Genomic DNA, 17,775 nt, shown 5'->3' with positions numbered 1-17,775 from the left:
GCCGGCATGACGTAGAAGGCTGCCCGCCGCGTGCCGGACCAGGTGACTGCGTACCCAGAGCCCCCGAACTTGGTGGGTGGGAAGTTGGCCCGGGGAGCTGGGGGTGGGAGGCGCGATGGGCATCCTCGTGCGAGGTAGAACTGATAACTCGAGATTTTAAAGGCGAATGTTGGAGACACTCCCATTTCCCCACTCCACCCTCTCTGGCCGTGAGGTCCTCTCGGTTAACCGCTACCTAGTGGGTGTGGGGGAACTGGCTTTTTTCCCTTGCGGGTGGGATTTGGTTGTGTCACTGATTTATAGTGGGTGGTAGGTAGAGGTTTAGATACAACCTGGTTAAGTACAAAAGTTATGGGGCTGTGGTTGCCTTCGAAATTTAGCTTGTCTAGTTAGAATCCCCTCCTTTTCTGCTAGTATCTCTTACGTAACTAGCCACTTGGTCTTAGGGAGCCTGCATGTTATAATAACGAACAATTATTTAGTACAATTATATGTTAGATACAGTGCTAAGTCGTTTACTGTTTATCTTGTTTAATTCTCAAAGCAATCCTATGAATTGGGTGCTATTATCTTTATTTAGCAGATGAGGGAACTGAAGCCCAGGGTAAATCAGTAACAAGATGGAAACAGTATTCCAATCCAGAGCAATTACTCCAGAGACATGCGATAAACTACTGGGTTCCTATACTACTTTGTCTCCAGCCCAGTGAATATGAAAGTTTATAGGTGCGAAGTTCATTCAGTGTTCATTCAAAAATAATTTTTGTGTGCCCATGAAGTGCCAAATGCCTGCTGTAGGTTGAAGAACAATTATTTTAAGTGCTTAGTCCTGTGATCAAGAGGTGCTTTTACACACATGCAGGATATTAGCACTGGAAAACGAAGCTTCCTAAATGCTCTGTGTGGTATCCAGAAAAACATGTTCTTAAACTTTATCCATTCCTGTGGGTGTGAACCCACTGTGAGTAGGACCTTTAGATGAGGTTACTCTAGTTAAGGTATGACCCAACTCAATGAGGGTGGGTATTAATCCTATTACTGGAGTCTTTAAAAACAGAATGCAATTCAGACAGATAGAAAGCCACAGAGGGAGCAGCCAGGAGCTGATAGTCATTGGAACCAAATGAGAGGCCAGGAGAGGCTGCCATGTGCATTGCCATTTGACCGCAGCTAAGGACCAAGGATCACCAGCAGCCAGCTCCAGAACAACAGTCTTTGGGAAGAAATCATCGCCTTGATGATACTTTGATTTGGGCTTTTCCTAGCCTCAAAACTGTGAGTCAATAATTTCCCATTGCATAAGACAAGCTATTTGTATGGTATTTTATTGAGCAGCCAAGGAAATGAAAATACTCTATGATCCATAAGCCTTTGGGGCAATCTCCTCTTCAGAGGACTAATTACATGGCACAGAAACACTCTATGGGTATTTGTTTAGGCAACTAATACTGTGTAATGGAAACAAATATGTGATGATGGAAACAGCATTACTTTGGGGGTCCAAAATCATGGATTTGAGTTGGATCCTGTTCTAGTTTGCTAATGCTGCCAGAATGCAAAACACCAGAAATGGATTGGCTTTTATAAAGGGGGTTTATTTGGTTATACAGTTACAGTCTTAAGGCCATAAAGTGTCCAAGGTAAGTCATAAACAATCGGGTACCTTCGCTGGAGGATGGCCAATGGTGTCTGGAAGACTTCTGTTAACTGGGAAGGCACGTGGCTGGCGTTTGCTCCAAATTCTGGTTTCAAGAATGGCTTTCTCCCAGGTTGTTCCTCTCTAGGCTTCAGCTCTTCAAAAATGTCACTCTTAGTTGCTCTTGGGGCATTTGTCCTCTCTTAGCTTCTCCAGAGCAAAAGTCTGCTTTCAATGGCCGTCTTCAAACTGTCTCTCATCTGCAACTGCTCTCTCTCATCTTCTGTGCATTCTTTAAAGTGTCCCTCTTGGCTGTAACTCCTCTTCAGAATGTTGCTCTCAGCTGCACTGAGTTTCTTCTGTTTGTCAGCTCATTTATATGGCTCCAGTGATTTAATTTAGACCCACCCTGAATGGGTGGGGTAACACCTCCAGGGAAATTAGAGTCATCACCCAATTAGAGTCATCACCCACAGTTGGGTGGGGTGCATTTCCATGCAAACAATCTAATCCAAACATTCCAACTTAATCCCCACTAATATGTCTGCCCCACAAGATTGCATCAAAGAATATGGCTTTTTCTGGGAGACGTAATACATTCAAACCAGTACAGATCCTTACCTTACACCATAATAAAAAATTTACTCAAAATGAATCAAAGATGTAAATTTAAGAGCTAAAATTATAAAACACTTAGAAGAAGACTTTGAGGGCAAATCTTCATGACCTTGGATTTGGAAATGGTTTCTTAAATATGACACCCAAAGCATGGGAAACAAAAGAAAAAAATAGATTAACTGAACCTCATCCAAATCAGAAACTTGCGTGCATCAAAGGGCATTATCAAAAGAGTGAAAGAGCAATCCACAGAATGTGAGAAAATATTTGCAAATCATACATCAAGAGTTTAACATTCAGAATATATGAAGAACTTCTACAATCCAAAGACAAAAATACAAACTGATTAAAAAAATGAGCCATGAACTCAAACAGACATTTTTCCAAAGACAAACAAATGGCCAATAATCTCATGAACAGATGCTTAACAATATTAGTCATCAGGGAAATGCAAATCAAAACCACAATGAAATATCTTTCACATCTACTAGAATAGCTGTAATTAAAAAAAATGGGTAGTAACAAGTGTTGACAAGGATGTGGAGAAATTGGAACCCTTGTACACTGCTGATGGGAATGTAAAAATGGTGCAGCCACTGTGGAAAACAGTTTGGTAGTTCCTCGAAAAGTTAAACATAGAAATACCATATGACCCGGCAATTCCACTCCTAGGTGTATGCTCAAAAGAATTTAAAATAGGAGCTCAAGCAGACATTTGTAGGCCCCTGTCCATGTCATCATTATTCAAAATAGCCAAAGGGTGGAAAAAACTCGTTTCCATCAAGAGATGAATGGATAAACAAAATGTGGTGTATACATGTATGCTGGTTTGGGTATATTATGTCCCCCCGGAAGCCATGCTTTCATCAGATCTTGTGGGATATTTGGATTAGGTTGTTTCCATGGAGATGTGACTCACCCAACTGTAAGTGATATTTTTTATTAGATTATTTCGGTGGAGGTATGAACCTGCCCATTCAGGATAGGTCTTGATTAGTTTACTGGAGTCCTTTAAAGGGAGCTCACACACAGAGCAGCTGAGAGAGACTTCTGTAGAGACACTTGCTGATGCTTTGAGATGCTAGCCCAGAGTTTGCTCTGGAGAAGCTAAGAGAGGACAAAATGCCTCAAGAGCAGCTGAGAGAGACTTTTGGAGAGATGCTTGGGAGTTGACGCTTAGAGATGCTTGAAGACATTTGGAGATGCTACCCAGAGTTTGCTCTGGAGAAGCTAAGAGAGGACAAAACGCCCCAAGAGAAGGACATTCTGGAGAGGAGCTGAGAGACTTTTGGAGAGACCGAGATGCTTGCTGATGCTTGGAGATGCAGACAGAAGGACGTCTGGAGATGCTAAGCTAAGAGAAACCTAGAGACACTTTGGAGAATGCTGTTTTTGAACACGACCTGTAAGCAAAGAACAGCAGATGCCAGCCACATGCCTCTCCAGCTCACAGAGTTGTTCTGGACGCCATTGGCCATTCTTCAATGAAGGTATCTTTTTGTTGATGCCTTAGTTTGGACACTTTTATGGCCTTGGGACTGTAAATTTGTAACCAAATAAACCCCCCTTCTGAAAGCCAATCCATTTCTGATATTCTGCATAATGGCAGCATTAGCAAACTGTTACAACATGCGGTGAAATATTCTGCCATAAAAAGGAATGACATTCTGACAAGTGCCTCAACATGGCAGATCCTTGAAAACATTATTCTAAGTGAAATAAGTCAAACACAAAATGACAGATTTGTATGATTTTACTTTTGTGAAATATCTAGAATGTGCAATTTATAAAGACAAAAGTAGATTAGTGGCTATGAGGGTATGGGAGGTAGAGCCCCAGTAACCTGTACTCTACTTTTGTCTCTGTTAGTTTGCATATTGTAGCTATTTCATATAAGTGGAATCATACAATGTTTTTCTCTTTGTGTCTGATGTATTTCACTCAATCTGATGTCTTGAAGGTTTCAAGTTTCATCCACATGGTAGCATATTTCAGAATTTCTTTCCTTTTTTAAGGCTGAAAATATTCCATTGTGTGTATAGAACACATTGTGTTCATTTATTCATCTGTTGATAAGAAATTTGGGCTGCTTCCACCTTTTAGTTATTGTGAATAATGTCACTATGAACATCAATGTGCAAATATCTGTTCGAGTCCTTGCTGCAGAGACAGGGAGCAGAGAGAGTTTTTTGCAAAATTTTGAGGCCCTTATCTTTTTTTTTTTTAATTAAATTCAGTTTTATTGAAATACATTCACACACCATACAATCATCCATGGTATACAATCCACTGTCCACGGTATGATAACATAGTTATGCGTTCATCACCACAATCTATCTCTGAACATTTTCCTTACATCAGAAAGAACCAGAACAAGAATAAAAAACAAAAGTGAAAAAAGAACACCCAAATCATCCCCTCATCCCACCTCATTTGTCCTTTAGTTTTTATCCCCATTTTTCTACTCATCCATACACTAGATAAAGGGGGTGTGATCCACAAGGTCTTCACAATCACACTGTCACCCCTTGTAATCTACATTATTATATAATTGTCTTCAGGAGTCCAGACTGCTGGGTTGGAGTTTGGTAGTTTCAGGTATTTACTTCCAGCTATTCCAATACATTAAAACCTAAGAGGTGTTATCTATATACTGCATAAGAATGTCCACCAGAGTGACCTCTTGACTCCATTTGAAATCTCTCAGCCACTGAAACTATTTCGTCTCATTTTGCATCCCCCTTTTGGTCAAGAAGATACTCTCAGTCCCACGATGCCGGGTCCACATTCATCCCCGGGAGTCATATTCTGCATTGCCAGGGAGATTTACAACCCTGGGAGTCGAGAGGCCCTTATCTTTGCACACTATTTTGTTTAACCTTTTATATTTTAACTTTCAGAGATGGAAAACCTCATTAAAACACTGTTGCTAGCCTGGGACCAGAGAACACTGTAAACCATAAAAGATGTAGTTTAATAAGGAAAGAGAACTTAGTGGAAAACTATTTGGCCATAGTGAAAGGGAAACCTGTTTAAAAGGGAGGGCTGTTGGTTAAGTGCTTATAATTTCCCTCTGAGTCAGGGCTTCAGGGTCATTTTTCTCATTGTTGCATAATCTTAGAGGTAATTATCTTAATAAGCCTGTGTCCTGGTTTGCTATCTACAAAACAAGTTGTGTTTTTTCTTTTTTTTTTCTTGGAACAAGTAAAAATTTTAAATTTTTATTAACCTAATGAAACATTATTTCTTCCACAGTACATAACTTTGTGAATTATTTTACCTAGGGTAATGTTCGTAAATTTGACTTTCAACAATTAAATTTATTTGAAAATTCATATACATTTAAAAAGTATTAATGTAGATTTAAAATCCAGGAGTTTAGGTGTCTGTTCTAGAATTATTACTTTGGAAGGCAATCTCCTCCCTTTCTGATCTGATCTGTTCTAGGCTCTGGGGAACACATCAAGATGTTCTTGTCTTAGATAAGATAGAGACCCCTCCCTTAAGGGTTGGTGTTTACAGGTTAGCATCTCTATTATACTACTTTTCTGGTTTTGATTGAAAATGAGGTGTTTTTGAATAGATAATTTTAGGAGGAAGGAAATGGAGACTCTCAAGATCAATTCTCCATGAACCCGGTTTTCTAGGTACTTCCTTCGCAAGTTGAACTCCCTCAAAGCCTTGAAGTCTCTGTGCTCCAGGAGACCCTGAAGGAAAGTCATCAGAGAACCGTGGATGACAGTGCAACCTGGGGTCACAGCCCCGTGGGGCCGAGTGACTCGCCACCACTGGAAAGTTATGAAACACCCCGTGTCATCTAACTTTCAGGTCCTCCTGTCCAGGGATCTGCACCCGTTTTCCCACAAGAATAAGTCACCTCACAAGGGGGTCCTGCTGGGCGCGACACCCGCCCCGCTGAGATCCACAAAGCACTGACTGAGGATGTAAAGTCAGGACTGAGGGTACTGCCGCCACCGGGCAGAAAAGGGTGGCTGTTTTGAGATTTCATTAAATTAAAGCTTTGTACTTTGATGCTTTAGCAGTTGCATCGCCAATAGCGACCCCTGGTGGCACAGATGTGTTTCTTTTATTGGTTATCCTAGTGTTTTGGAACATGCTGTGCTCTCAGGCAGGTAGTGATATATCCAGGTATTACACACATTTGCATAAGAGTTAAATAATGATAATGATGTATTTTTCTCTGCTTCCGTAAGAGTAATTATTTTTTTGTAAGGATTAATTAGAAAGAACTGGGGTATTCAGAGACGGCATTTTTAGGGCCCATGGGAAACTACGAGGTTTCTAGGAAGAATTCAGAGGAGTAAATTCACCTATAGATGAATTACATAAGGTTCAAAGCTTTTCTCAGTTATGTAGCTACTCATTACAAGAATATTGATTTTAGGAATACTATTTATTTAATATATATTTCATTAAGTAACATTTACATGTACACCACAGACATTTTAGGAAAATCAGGTAAGCAGAAAGAAGAAAATAAAATTCATTCTCAATTGCTCAGAGATATGACCATGCTGATGGATAACTTTCCAGACTTTTTTATGCAGGTTGATAGATTTGACTACATAAATTTGAGGAAAATATTGCAATAGATGTGACAAGCAGTTAATATTCCTAATGTATAAAGAACTCTTAGAAATCATTGAGAAAGTGACAGAACCCCTACAGAAAATTAGTGGGGAAATGGGAATACAAGCAGCAACCAATAAATACATTAAAAAGTATTCACCTTCAAAATTCAAGAAATGCAAATTAAAACAGTAAAATAGTATTTTTCATGTATCAGATGGCACATATTAAAAAGAATAATATCAGTTAATGTTAATAAGGGTTCAGGGAGATAAGTGGGCAGTCTTCAGAGGTACAGCTTTTCAGGTGGGTAATTGGGAAGTCATGTGCATTATAGTGCTATTGCTTTCTACTTGCCACCCTTTTATTTCTTTTTCCCTACAATATGCTTTCTCTGCAACTTCCACAGCACACTTAACGCAATGTACTGCTACAGCTACATTTGGTTTTTAGAAGCAGCACTGAATTTTCTTTGTAGAAAATTAATTGCTTTGGGGAAAGAAGTAGATCTTTTCAATTGTAAAGAGTACCTCCTGCAAGCAAACACTGGCTGAACATTAATTAAGGCAGTCTAGATCAGTGATTCTTGGCAGGGTGGTACTGCCTTAAGGGGCATTTCAATTGTCACAATAACAGAGGGGAAGGAATGGCACAAGCTGGATAGGGATCAGGAATTTAAGACATCTTGCCATGCAGAGGATATTCATATAGGTGAAAAACCTACTTTGTTGTTGTTTGAGTCTCAAAACCTAACTCCGTTTTACATATAAACATAATATATTTTTAGCATGGTCTTAATATACATAGAACATTCCAGGTTTGCAACTACTGAGTAAAGTGAAGGAAGAATGTCTTTTGCTCTGAAATATACCAATCTTTGTTCACATTTCAGAATGTTACCATTAGCAACTGCTCTCTCTGGAGTCACCAGTACAACTCACTTGTATCAATTTGCATTTGTAGAAGTCACAGGTGGTTTTATAAAACGATGCAAGCATCTGACTCCTTCATGTCTCCTAGTCACCTGGTGTAGTGTTCAAATGCTTGCACATGGAAATATATATCATAATTACTTTTCTTTTATTCTAAGTTCAATTAGGTCATTATATTAATTTATTAATTTTTTAAAATTTAGGTATAATTCACATAATGTGTGTACTCTTTTGACGTGTACAATTTAGTGGTTTATAGTGTATTCACAAAACTGTGCAACTGTCACCACTATCTAATTTTAAAACATTTTCTCCACCCAAAAAACTTATAGCTATTAGAAATCATTCCCATTTCCCTCCCCCCCAGTACCTGGCAACCACTAATATACTTTCTGTCTCTATGGATTTGTCTATTCTGGACATTTCATATAAATGGGATCATACAATATGTAGCGTTTTGTGTCTGGCTTCTTTCACTTAGCATAATAGTTTCAAGGTTCATCCACATTGTAGCATGAATCCAGGGCTTCAGTCCTTTTTATGGCTGAAAAATATATTGATTTTTGAAATTGTATGGATAGGAGATTATCTTTGCAATTCATTTAAGGACAGTAAAGAAGGTGTTTAAAAATATTCTAGAAAGAGCTACTGATCTAGAAAGACAGGGTACATGTATGTAAAAAGTCAATTAACAACCCAAACACATTGTAAGTTATCAGGGGATAGTTAAATCTCAGTGGACAAAGTAAGGACAGGTAAGGATTAGGCAGAGATTAGATCTGAGCGATAGATCCTATTTGGTTAATGGAGTGGCAAAGCCTAGACTGAGATATAGCCATCTAAAAGATAACAAACTGGCCACCATTATAGGATGTTACCCTATCTCAGGTGGTTGCCACCAAGTGATCTTTTCTTTGACAAAGCCCCGGAGTGATGAAGAAAGTCAGCGGAAGCAGAGTGATTCTTCTCGAACTGAATGGATAGCTCCGAAGTAGCAAGTTAAGAAGGATCGGGTTTTGCAGTACAGGGCTGGAAGCAGCCAATCTCCAGAGCATTTAGCTTTCAGGATCCGCGGGCTCCTTTGCCCAAGCTATTTAGACCCATCCCGGCCTCCGTGGCTAGGCCTAGCACAGCTGTTTTGGGGGCGGGGCCCCGCAGACCATGGCGGGCGAGCTTGAGGACTACAAGCCTTTGGGCGGACTGCTGAGTGGCCTGGCCCAGGTCGTCTTCCATGGGCACCCCGGCATCTCAGAGGAGCTGCTGCGGAGCCAGCTCTACCCGGAGGTGCCGTATGAGGAGTTCCGCCCCTTCCTGGCAAAGATGAGGGGAATTCTTAAGGTACCGATTTTCCCTGCAGGTTCCGCTGCAGAGTCCATTAATTAATGAACGAATGATGATGCTATTGTTACGTCAATCCTTTTTTTTTTAGTATATAAAATTACTTATTAAGAAGAGAGGAGATATGAACACATGCACAGGGCTTTTTTTGTGCTGCTTCATTAGCCAAATTCTAAATCCTTTTTAAATGTTTATTATTGATACTGTAACCCTCCTATAAATCCAGCTCAAATGTACGTCCTTTACACAGCCTTCTTTAATATCAACACCCTACCCCAAACAGAGGAGCTCTTGCCTTCCCTTTAATCATTTACTGTCTTTATTTTTCATTTCTCTTGTTTCTTACTTTTCTGTTTACATGTAATTTATTTATTGTAATTAATGCTATAGTTGGGTTTATATACCATATTATTATTCACTTTCCATAGGGTTATCTCTTTTATGTTCCCTTGATTTCCATCCCTATGGATTTTATTTTTACTCTGATAACATGTATACAACCTAAAATTTCCCATTTTATCCACTTTCAAATATACAGATCAGTGGTGTTAATTTCATTCACAAAGTTGTGCCTCCATCACCACCTTACCATTAGCATTACCAAACTTTTTCATCATCCCAAACAGAGACGCTCCATACTAATTAAGTATTACTACCCATACACCCCTCCCCCCCAGCTCCTGGTAATCTGTAAACTAGTTTCTCACTTTATGAACTTGCCTATTCTACTTATTTTATATCAGTGAGATCATACTATATTTGTCCTTTTCAGTCAGACTTATTTTGCTCAACATGATGTCTTCAAGGTTCATCCATGTTGCCACATGTATTAGAACTTCATTCCTTTTTATGGCTGAATAATGTTCTTTTCTTTATCCATTGATCTGTTGATGAACACTAAGGTTGCTTCCACCTTTTGGCAATTGTAAATAATGCCAGTATGAACAACAGTGTGCCAATATCTGTTTGAGTCTCCGCTTTCAATTCTTTTGGGTATATATGGAGTAGTGGGATTGCCAGGTCATATGGTGTTTCCATACTTAGTTTTCTGAGGAACCATCAATCTGTCTTCCAAAGGGGCTGCCCCCTTTTACATTGCCACCAACAATGAATGTTCCTATTTTTCCACATCCTCTCTTAACTAGACGTTTTATATATTATTTCATTTATTTCTTCCAAGAGCCTTATATAGTGGACATCCATTTCAAAGATTAGGAAATAGGCTCAGAGAGTCTAAATAGCTAAAAATCACACTTTGACTCAAGTCAGTGTTGAAATTTTATCTGCTACCCTTTTTGCACTTGCTATTTGTTTCAAAACTGCTGTGCTTTTTTTTTTTCTAAATGCCTATCTATCCCACAATCCCACTTCTGGATATATACCCCAAAGTGCCTCCTATTTCTATCAAATCTTCTTCAAGTGATCAAGGAAGTCTTGCTAGAGAATTTGATATCCTATCTGGGTTTCTGAGGTTCTTGCTAGGCATATGGGGGATGGGAATAAGGGATTGCAGTCCAAGAAGAAAGAACAGTATTAGACAGTATCTTAGGATCTCCCAGCATTGGGGGCCCTCTCTAGGTGGACTGTATTTTGATTTTTTTGGTTTTGTTATGAGATAAAAAATTGGAGGATACTAGAGAAGAGAGTGCCTGAAAACTCACTCTCTCTTCCTTATTTTCTTTCAAATACATTGCCAAGTAATATCTTTCAAGTAATATCTTTCAGATACATTATCAAATATTGCTCTCACTGCTTTCAGTCCTTTGCTTAAAGTTGGGCTGCTTCAGTTTTCTGAGTGATTTTGGGCCACAGAGCTGGCAAGGCACCTTTGGTGTTGGGGTTAGTCAACAGAAAGCTTTGCTGGTGGTGCCTGGCAGCCCAACCTCTGCATACCTGATTGGTTTGAGATACCAAAGGAGAAAGCCTTTGATTGAGTTAAGGCAGAAGCCATGGGCTTACGACATCCAGTTCTAATATTCTTTACCTTATAAGCAACTTCAGAGAAGTAAACGTCTCTAATTCTTATGGAAACATAAAAGGCAAGCATGATTTCCAAACAAAAGGGCTTTGTGCAGGGGATTGATTGTAGAAGTTCTATGATCTTTTTAGATAGGCAGTCTCTGTCTGGCAGGGCTTATAGGCTTTTGCTTACCTCTGTTAAGCACAGTAGATGATAGTGTATCATCTACCCTGTGGCTTAGCAAGAGCCAATAAATGGAAGGCTTTATGTGACATGTTAAAAACTTGTATTTTATTTTTTAGATCAGTGTTTGTCAATAGTTACTTTTGGTGTGCTTTCAGATACTTGAATTTTTAGCAACTCATTGAAGGGAATGGAAGACTCAAAAGAACACTAGCAGTAAATAATTATAATGCAATCAAAATGACATTAGAGTTAATGCTTATAAAGCGGTCATTGTTAAAGTCTTAAAATTTCAGAGTTTTTATAAAAAGCATTTCCCAACATTTGTTTATGCAGCCAATCTGTAGTCGTCTTTGGTTATTTGGGTAGAACTCTATACTGTCCTGACTACACTCTTCAGTATATTTAAAAGGCAAAGTTCTTGCATGTTGCAGCAAATAGGCAATTTTCCTTTGGCCTGCAGAAGTTATATGACTCTCTATATTAAGTCTCAAAACCTACTCAGCCAAATTTTCTGTCTGATAGACCTTGCTCTAATAATATATGTACTCTTGTGGGATAGAATATATTTTATTCATTGATCAGTTTACTGGCTTCACAGGAAGCCAGTAAGCTTATGATCAATAAGTGGGCTATTAATTACCCATTGAAAACTCTTGTTTTAGATAATTGGAGGCCTTTGATGCCATAGCTTTTCTTTTTTTTTTCAGTTTTTAGTTGTACCTTTATTCACCTTAGTTATTAAAAACATACTTGTCTTAAAGATCCTATAAGTAAAGCGACAACCCACTAATGTGGGATAGAAGTCGCCCCTCTCAGAGTGGTATTTTTGTTTTTTGGTTTTTAAAAAGCAGTGTTTCTTATAGGAATCAAATTGCTCACACAGTAGTTCCAAAAATGTCTGATATAATGACACACACAATCTGAACAAGACAGGCTGATGGAGAGTTTACATAATTGGTAAAAATATACGTATTCAAAGTTAACAATGTGGACAGATGCATGTGGTAGGGGGAAGCTAAGGAGGTGGTGAGTCCCTTTAAGGCTGGGTAAGAGCACCCCAGGAGTAAGGCTGCTCTTCCCGCTGTGAAGGCAGACAGCTCCCACCAGAAACACAGGCATTCCATACACACCTAAAGACACAGAATAAACTGACCTGCTACATAGACATCTAAATTAGCATATCTGTGATTATTCTGTGATACTCCCATGAAAATAGTAAATAGTAAACCCCATGCAAGTAGGAGGAAGCATCAAGTCACTTGTTCTAGGCAGGATTTGGAAGATGTTTGGTTCTTGACATTAATATTTGTAAAGAGCTATGGCCTCCTTTCCTATATTTTCTTCACAATTGACATAGAATTATTACTGTTTTACCCAACAGTAGTAAGTACTCTTAAAAAAATGTGACAAATAGTTAATAACATATTTTAGTTGCACACTTAACAGATAATATGAATTATCTATAGCTTTAAGCCAAAAAATAGAAGGGTATACATCTAAATTTTAGTGTTTGAGTTTTAGTTTGTACCACTGTCCTAATGAAGGTAATACAACTGCTTGTTTATTTACCAAATCAGGTACTAGTTTGAGTTCTCAGAGAAAATCCAAAATAAGAAATGCCATTCCTTTTTTCTCTCGGCCTTTTAAGAAGACAGACCAAAATTCTAAGTTGTTCAAGATTCCTACAAAGCTGTGGTGTTTTCCTGCAAATAATTGTCTAGAGAACAAACCAAAGCAGCAGCAGCTTGCTGTTTTACCAAACTTCCTACAGCTGCAGGAGCCCTGACTTGGTCTATGTCCTATTTGGAATGGGAAAAGTTGACTGAAGTCAGAGTTGTTTTTGTACACCCATGCACCCTGGTTTGCGTCAACTAAAATGGCAGATGACTCTTCGGGGGGGTTATGCTTGACCATACGTGCTTGTAGATCCTCCTGTAGAGGTGTCTCCAGCTGAGTGGAAACCCTCCTGTAGAAAGTTGGCAGGTTCTGTGAACCTAAAGAGAAGGCAGTGCCTCTGAACGCCTTTAATTACTGCTTGAATTGCAAGTTCCTATTAGGGAGAAAAGTGCGTTAACGTAACTCGAAGGTCTCTCTTATTGGCAACTTAAAAGGTAAAATATTTTATTTTAAAATTTCTAAAATTTGAAAACAAATTTTAGGTTAAATAATAGAGTTTTCTAAAGCTGAATGTGCTCATTTGGATCTCAGTTTTTCTGCTTGAAATACAAAAACAACTTCCTACAACTTCTAGGTGGGAACACTACTGTTTTGATGACCTGTGATTAGATGACTGATCAATCTCAGTAACATCTTTTTTTTGCCTTGGTGTAAGGGTTTTAAAAATTCTAGGATAGGTGCTTCTGCCATCCTTACACCACCAATTTCACTCCAAATGTCTCCTGAGAGGCATAGACCGTGTACAAGAAGCCATCTTCATCCTTCTCGCTCTCATACACTTTGAGATGGGCATGGAGACACTCACCATGCTGTGGCTGTTCACCATCAGGAAGAAGGCCTGACTGGCATTCAGCTCCAGGCGCCTTCTAGTTATTTTGATTAGTTCACTCGTGTTGACATGCTCTGGTACAAGGAACTTGATTTTATCCAGTACAGGAAGCTGCTTCTCACCCTTGCAGCTTTCTGTTATCACTGGGATTTTGGTAGGATGCTGCTCTGGGATGAGTTGGACATCTTCTCTTTGTTTGAAGGTGGGTACTGCTTGAAGGTCTTTTCAGACGGCGTGGTGGGGCGGGGGGTGGTGTGGCCACGGCTCTGAGGGGCCTGGCTCTGGAGGTGATGGTGCAGAGCCTCTGGCTCTGGGGACAGCCACTTCCCTTGTCACCATAGCTTTTCAATGCCCAGTTTAGTTCATTCTCCATTTACTGAGCAACTACAGTGTGCAAGGAATTGTAGGTGCTGGGATTTGCCACAATATGCCCATTGTTTTCTGACCACCTTGCCAGCTCATCTCCCACATTTGTCCTCCCACTCTGTGATCCAGATATCCCAATGACTTGCAGTTCCATAAATTTGCTAGGCTATTTCTCACCATCCTGCCGGTTATGTAGTCTTTTGGGATGGTCCTTTAGAAGTTCTGTCTGAGACCCCTTAACGACTGTTTTGATGACCTTGCCTTCTCTTAGGAAGGACTAGAGAATAATAGAGTTAATGTTGACTATTATGTATAAGGAGAGGGTCTTTGTGCCACTTCTCAGAAATATGTTGTCCATCTACGGTAAGGGAGAACATGAACAAATAAGCATGCTGCAAAATCCTGTGATATTCAGAAATAGAGATCTGAATAGGTAGTTGTGGACAGAAAAGAGGCACCTCATTTCTAGCATTAGTTCTTTCTGTCAGACTTCTTAAAGATGTCATTTGTGTTGCTCTTGAGAAAAGTGTAGAAGTTTTTAGGCTAAAATGAGGGGCAGCCATTTAGGGCATCGGTTAAGTAATAGAAGGGATGGGGCAGGAAAATGAAGGGTAGGTTCAGAAAATAATGAATAGGCTTACATGACAACAAGAGGACACCCAAATAGGGAATATTGGAGGAGTCAAGAAAAAGTGAAAAAACTTTATTCCTGCTCTTAAGTAGGGATATATTTTTTCTTACTGATGACAGTACAAGTCAATCTGTTTTGTTTTTCTTTTTGTTTTTGTAGAGTCTTAGCAATGTTGAATGCAGGCCGGAAAAAAAGCAGTAAGGAAAATACTACGGAAATATAGGGATCTAAAGAAAGGAAAATGAACTGAGCATAAAAATAGAGTAGTACCTAAATTCTCAGAACTTTCCATTTGGTGGCCACAGTTTTCATTCATCTATAAAAAATCTTGGGATTTGAGAAAAGTGAAATTGAAGGGGACAATAGGAGTAGGAGGAAAGGAAGGAAGGGTGTGTAACTCCCAGCAGTGAATAGGCAGAAACATCCATGTTAATGACTTCCTTACTGCCAGCTGCCTGAATTCGTTCACATGCTATGATTTGGGTTTGGTTTTTCTCTGAGCTGCAGCCTTTCCTTCTAACCTTCACCTGTGTTTCCAGGTATAATGATTGGGCATTTATACAGGTCCCTGGTTTCCACTTGGAATGGAGCCCTCATAACCTACTTGGCTGGAACACTGACCCTCTTTTGCTTTGCCTGTAGATCACTAAAGGCAAACCTTTGATATGCTTGTAGATATGTGGAGCTGGCCATCCACTGATCCAGTTTTTATTTTTTGGTTAGCTCCTAGCTGGCACAGTACTCCCTGAGGGCCAGTGAAATTAATAAAATAGGAATGATGTGTTTAGTTAGGGAAGTGTCATCCAGTATAAATACTCTCTGGCATTTTGAATCTAATTTTGACTCCCATTTAAAATTTCAACTTCTTTTATGAGTTTTTATACTTTTATGCTATTGCTGTTAACCCCTGTGAGTATGCTCCTTTATTTTACTAGATCTAGCATACATCTAGATATAAATCTAGTATACATCTAGATAGATCTAGTATATATAAATCTAGTATAAATCTAGATTGATCTAATATATATAAATCTAGTATACATCTATATAGAACAAGTTCTTAACTGTGAAGCTAGGTCATGCTTTTGTACACTTAAGTAGCATGTTCATTACCACCTTAAGTAGCATGTTCATTACCACCTTAAGTAGCATGTTCATTACCACCTTAAGTAGCATGTTCATTACACAGCTACCCCTGATCCTTTTAAAGTATACATCATACTTCTTTGATATCATTTTCCCATTTCTAGCCATACTGATCTCCTGTCTTTATTTAGACATGTTAAGTGTTTTCTGAACCTCTTCAGGTACTTTGCAGGTGATTTTCCAGATGCCTTTAATGCTCTTCCCCCACATATTTGTATGGATTGTTAATTTGCTTCATTCAGTTTCTACTTAAACGTCCTTTCCTGTGATAGATCTTTCCTGACCTATCTAAAGAGTCTCTCTTCTCTCCCCCACTCTTTTTATCTCAAATTACATTATGCACTTATTACTTGTTTATTTGTTGATTCCTCTATTAGTATATAAACATTAAGAGGGTAGAGACTTTATTATTTTTTTTTTTTTTTTTTTTTTTTTTTTAATCATCATTTTATTGAGATATATTCACATACCACGCAGTCATACAAAACAAATTGTACTTTCGATTGTTTACAGTACCATTACATAGTTGTACATTCATCACCTAAATCAATCCCTGACACCTTCATTAGCACACACACAAAAATAACAAGAATAATAATTAGAGTGAAAAAGAGCAATTGAAGTAAAAAAGAACACTGGGTACCTTTGTCTGTTTGTTTCCTTCCCCTACTTTTCTACACATCCATCCATAAACTAGACAAAGTGGTGTTTGGTCCTTATGGCTTTCCCAATCCCATTGTCACCCCTCATAAGCTACATTTTTATACAACTGTCTTCGAGATTCATGGGTTCTGGGTTGTAGTTTGATAGTTTCAGGTATCCACCACCAGCTACCCCAATTCTTTAGAACCTAAAAAGTGTTGTCTAAAGTGTGCATAAGAGTGCCCACCAGAGTGACCTCTCGGCTCCTTTTGGAATCTCTCTGCCACTGAAGCTTATTTCATTTCCTTTCACATCCCCCTTTTGGTCAAGAAGATGTTCTCCGTCCCACGGTGCCAGGTCTACATTCCTCCCTGGGAGTCATATTCCACGTTGCCAGGGAGATTCACTTCCCTGGGTGTCTGATCCCACGTAGGGGGGAGGGCAGTGATTTCACCTTTCAAGTTGGCTTAGCCAGAGAGAGAGGGCCACATCTGAGCAACAAAGAGGCATTCAGGAGGAGACTCTTAGGCACAAATACAGGGAGGCCTAGCCTCTCCTTTGCAGCAACCGTCTTCCCAAGGGTAAAACTTATGGTAGAGGGCTCAACCCATCAAACCACCAGTCCCCTATGTCTGTGGTCATGTTAGCAACCATGGAGGTGGGGTAGGCGAATACCCCTGCATTCTCCACAGGCTCCTCAAGGGGGCACTACATCTTTTTTTTTTTTTTTTTTCCCCTGTTTGTCTTTTTTCTTTTTTGTTTTTTTAACTTTCCCTTCTTTTTTCAAATCACCTGTATGAAAAAAAAAGTTAAAAAGAAAACAAACATACAATAAAAGAGCATTTCAAAGAGACCATAGCAAGGGAGTAAGGAAAAGACAACTAACCTAAGATAACTGCTTAACTTCCAACATGTTCCTACTTTACCCCAAGAAAGTTACATAATATAGCAACATTTCAGTGAACTTGTTCCTACTACAACCATCAGAAATTAACAGACCATAGTCATTTCTGGGCATCCCCAGAACGTTAAATAGCTTATCTGTTCTTCCTGGATTATTGTTCCCCCTTCCTTAATTGCTCTCTACTGCTAGTTCCCCTACATTCTACATTATAAACCATTTGTTTTACATTTTTCAAAGTTCACATTAGTGGTAGCATATAATATTTCTCTTTTTGTGCCTGGCTTATTTCGCTCAGCATTATGTCTTCAAGGTTCATCCAT

At 39.1% G+C, this 17,775-nt stretch overlaps 1 protein-coding gene across 3 annotated transcripts in view; it reads left to right on the top strand.

Moving 5' to 3' along the window:
* The first annotated feature begins 48 nt into the window (after positions 1-48).
* The window catches only part of COMMD1 (copper metabolism domain containing 1), a 283,066-nt gene continuing 265,339 nt past the window's right edge, over positions 49-17,775 (top strand). Inside the window, exon 1 of one of the 3 annotated variants that reach the window (XM_037807070.1) lies at positions 49-72. Coding sequence is in view for 2 of the 3 variants with exons in the window: in XM_037807069.1 (XP_037662997.1) it covers positions 8,938-9,114 (177 nt within the window). In the remaining variant the exon portion in view is untranslated. Of the gene's footprint in view, positions 73-8,908; positions 9,115-17,775 lie in introns of those variants that run through there. The other 2 variants (XM_037807069.1, XM_037807068.1) reach the window with 2 other exon arrangements.

Source organism: Choloepus didactylus, chromosome 17 (assembly GCF_015220235.1).
Source record: "Choloepus didactylus isolate mChoDid1 chromosome 17, mChoDid1.pri, whole genome shotgun sequence".
Lineage (NCBI taxonomy): Eukaryota > Metazoa > Chordata > Mammalia > Pilosa > Megalonychidae > Choloepus > Choloepus didactylus.
The sequence above is the reverse complement of the archived record's forward strand: the minus strand, read 5'-3'. Positions and strand labels throughout refer to the sequence as shown.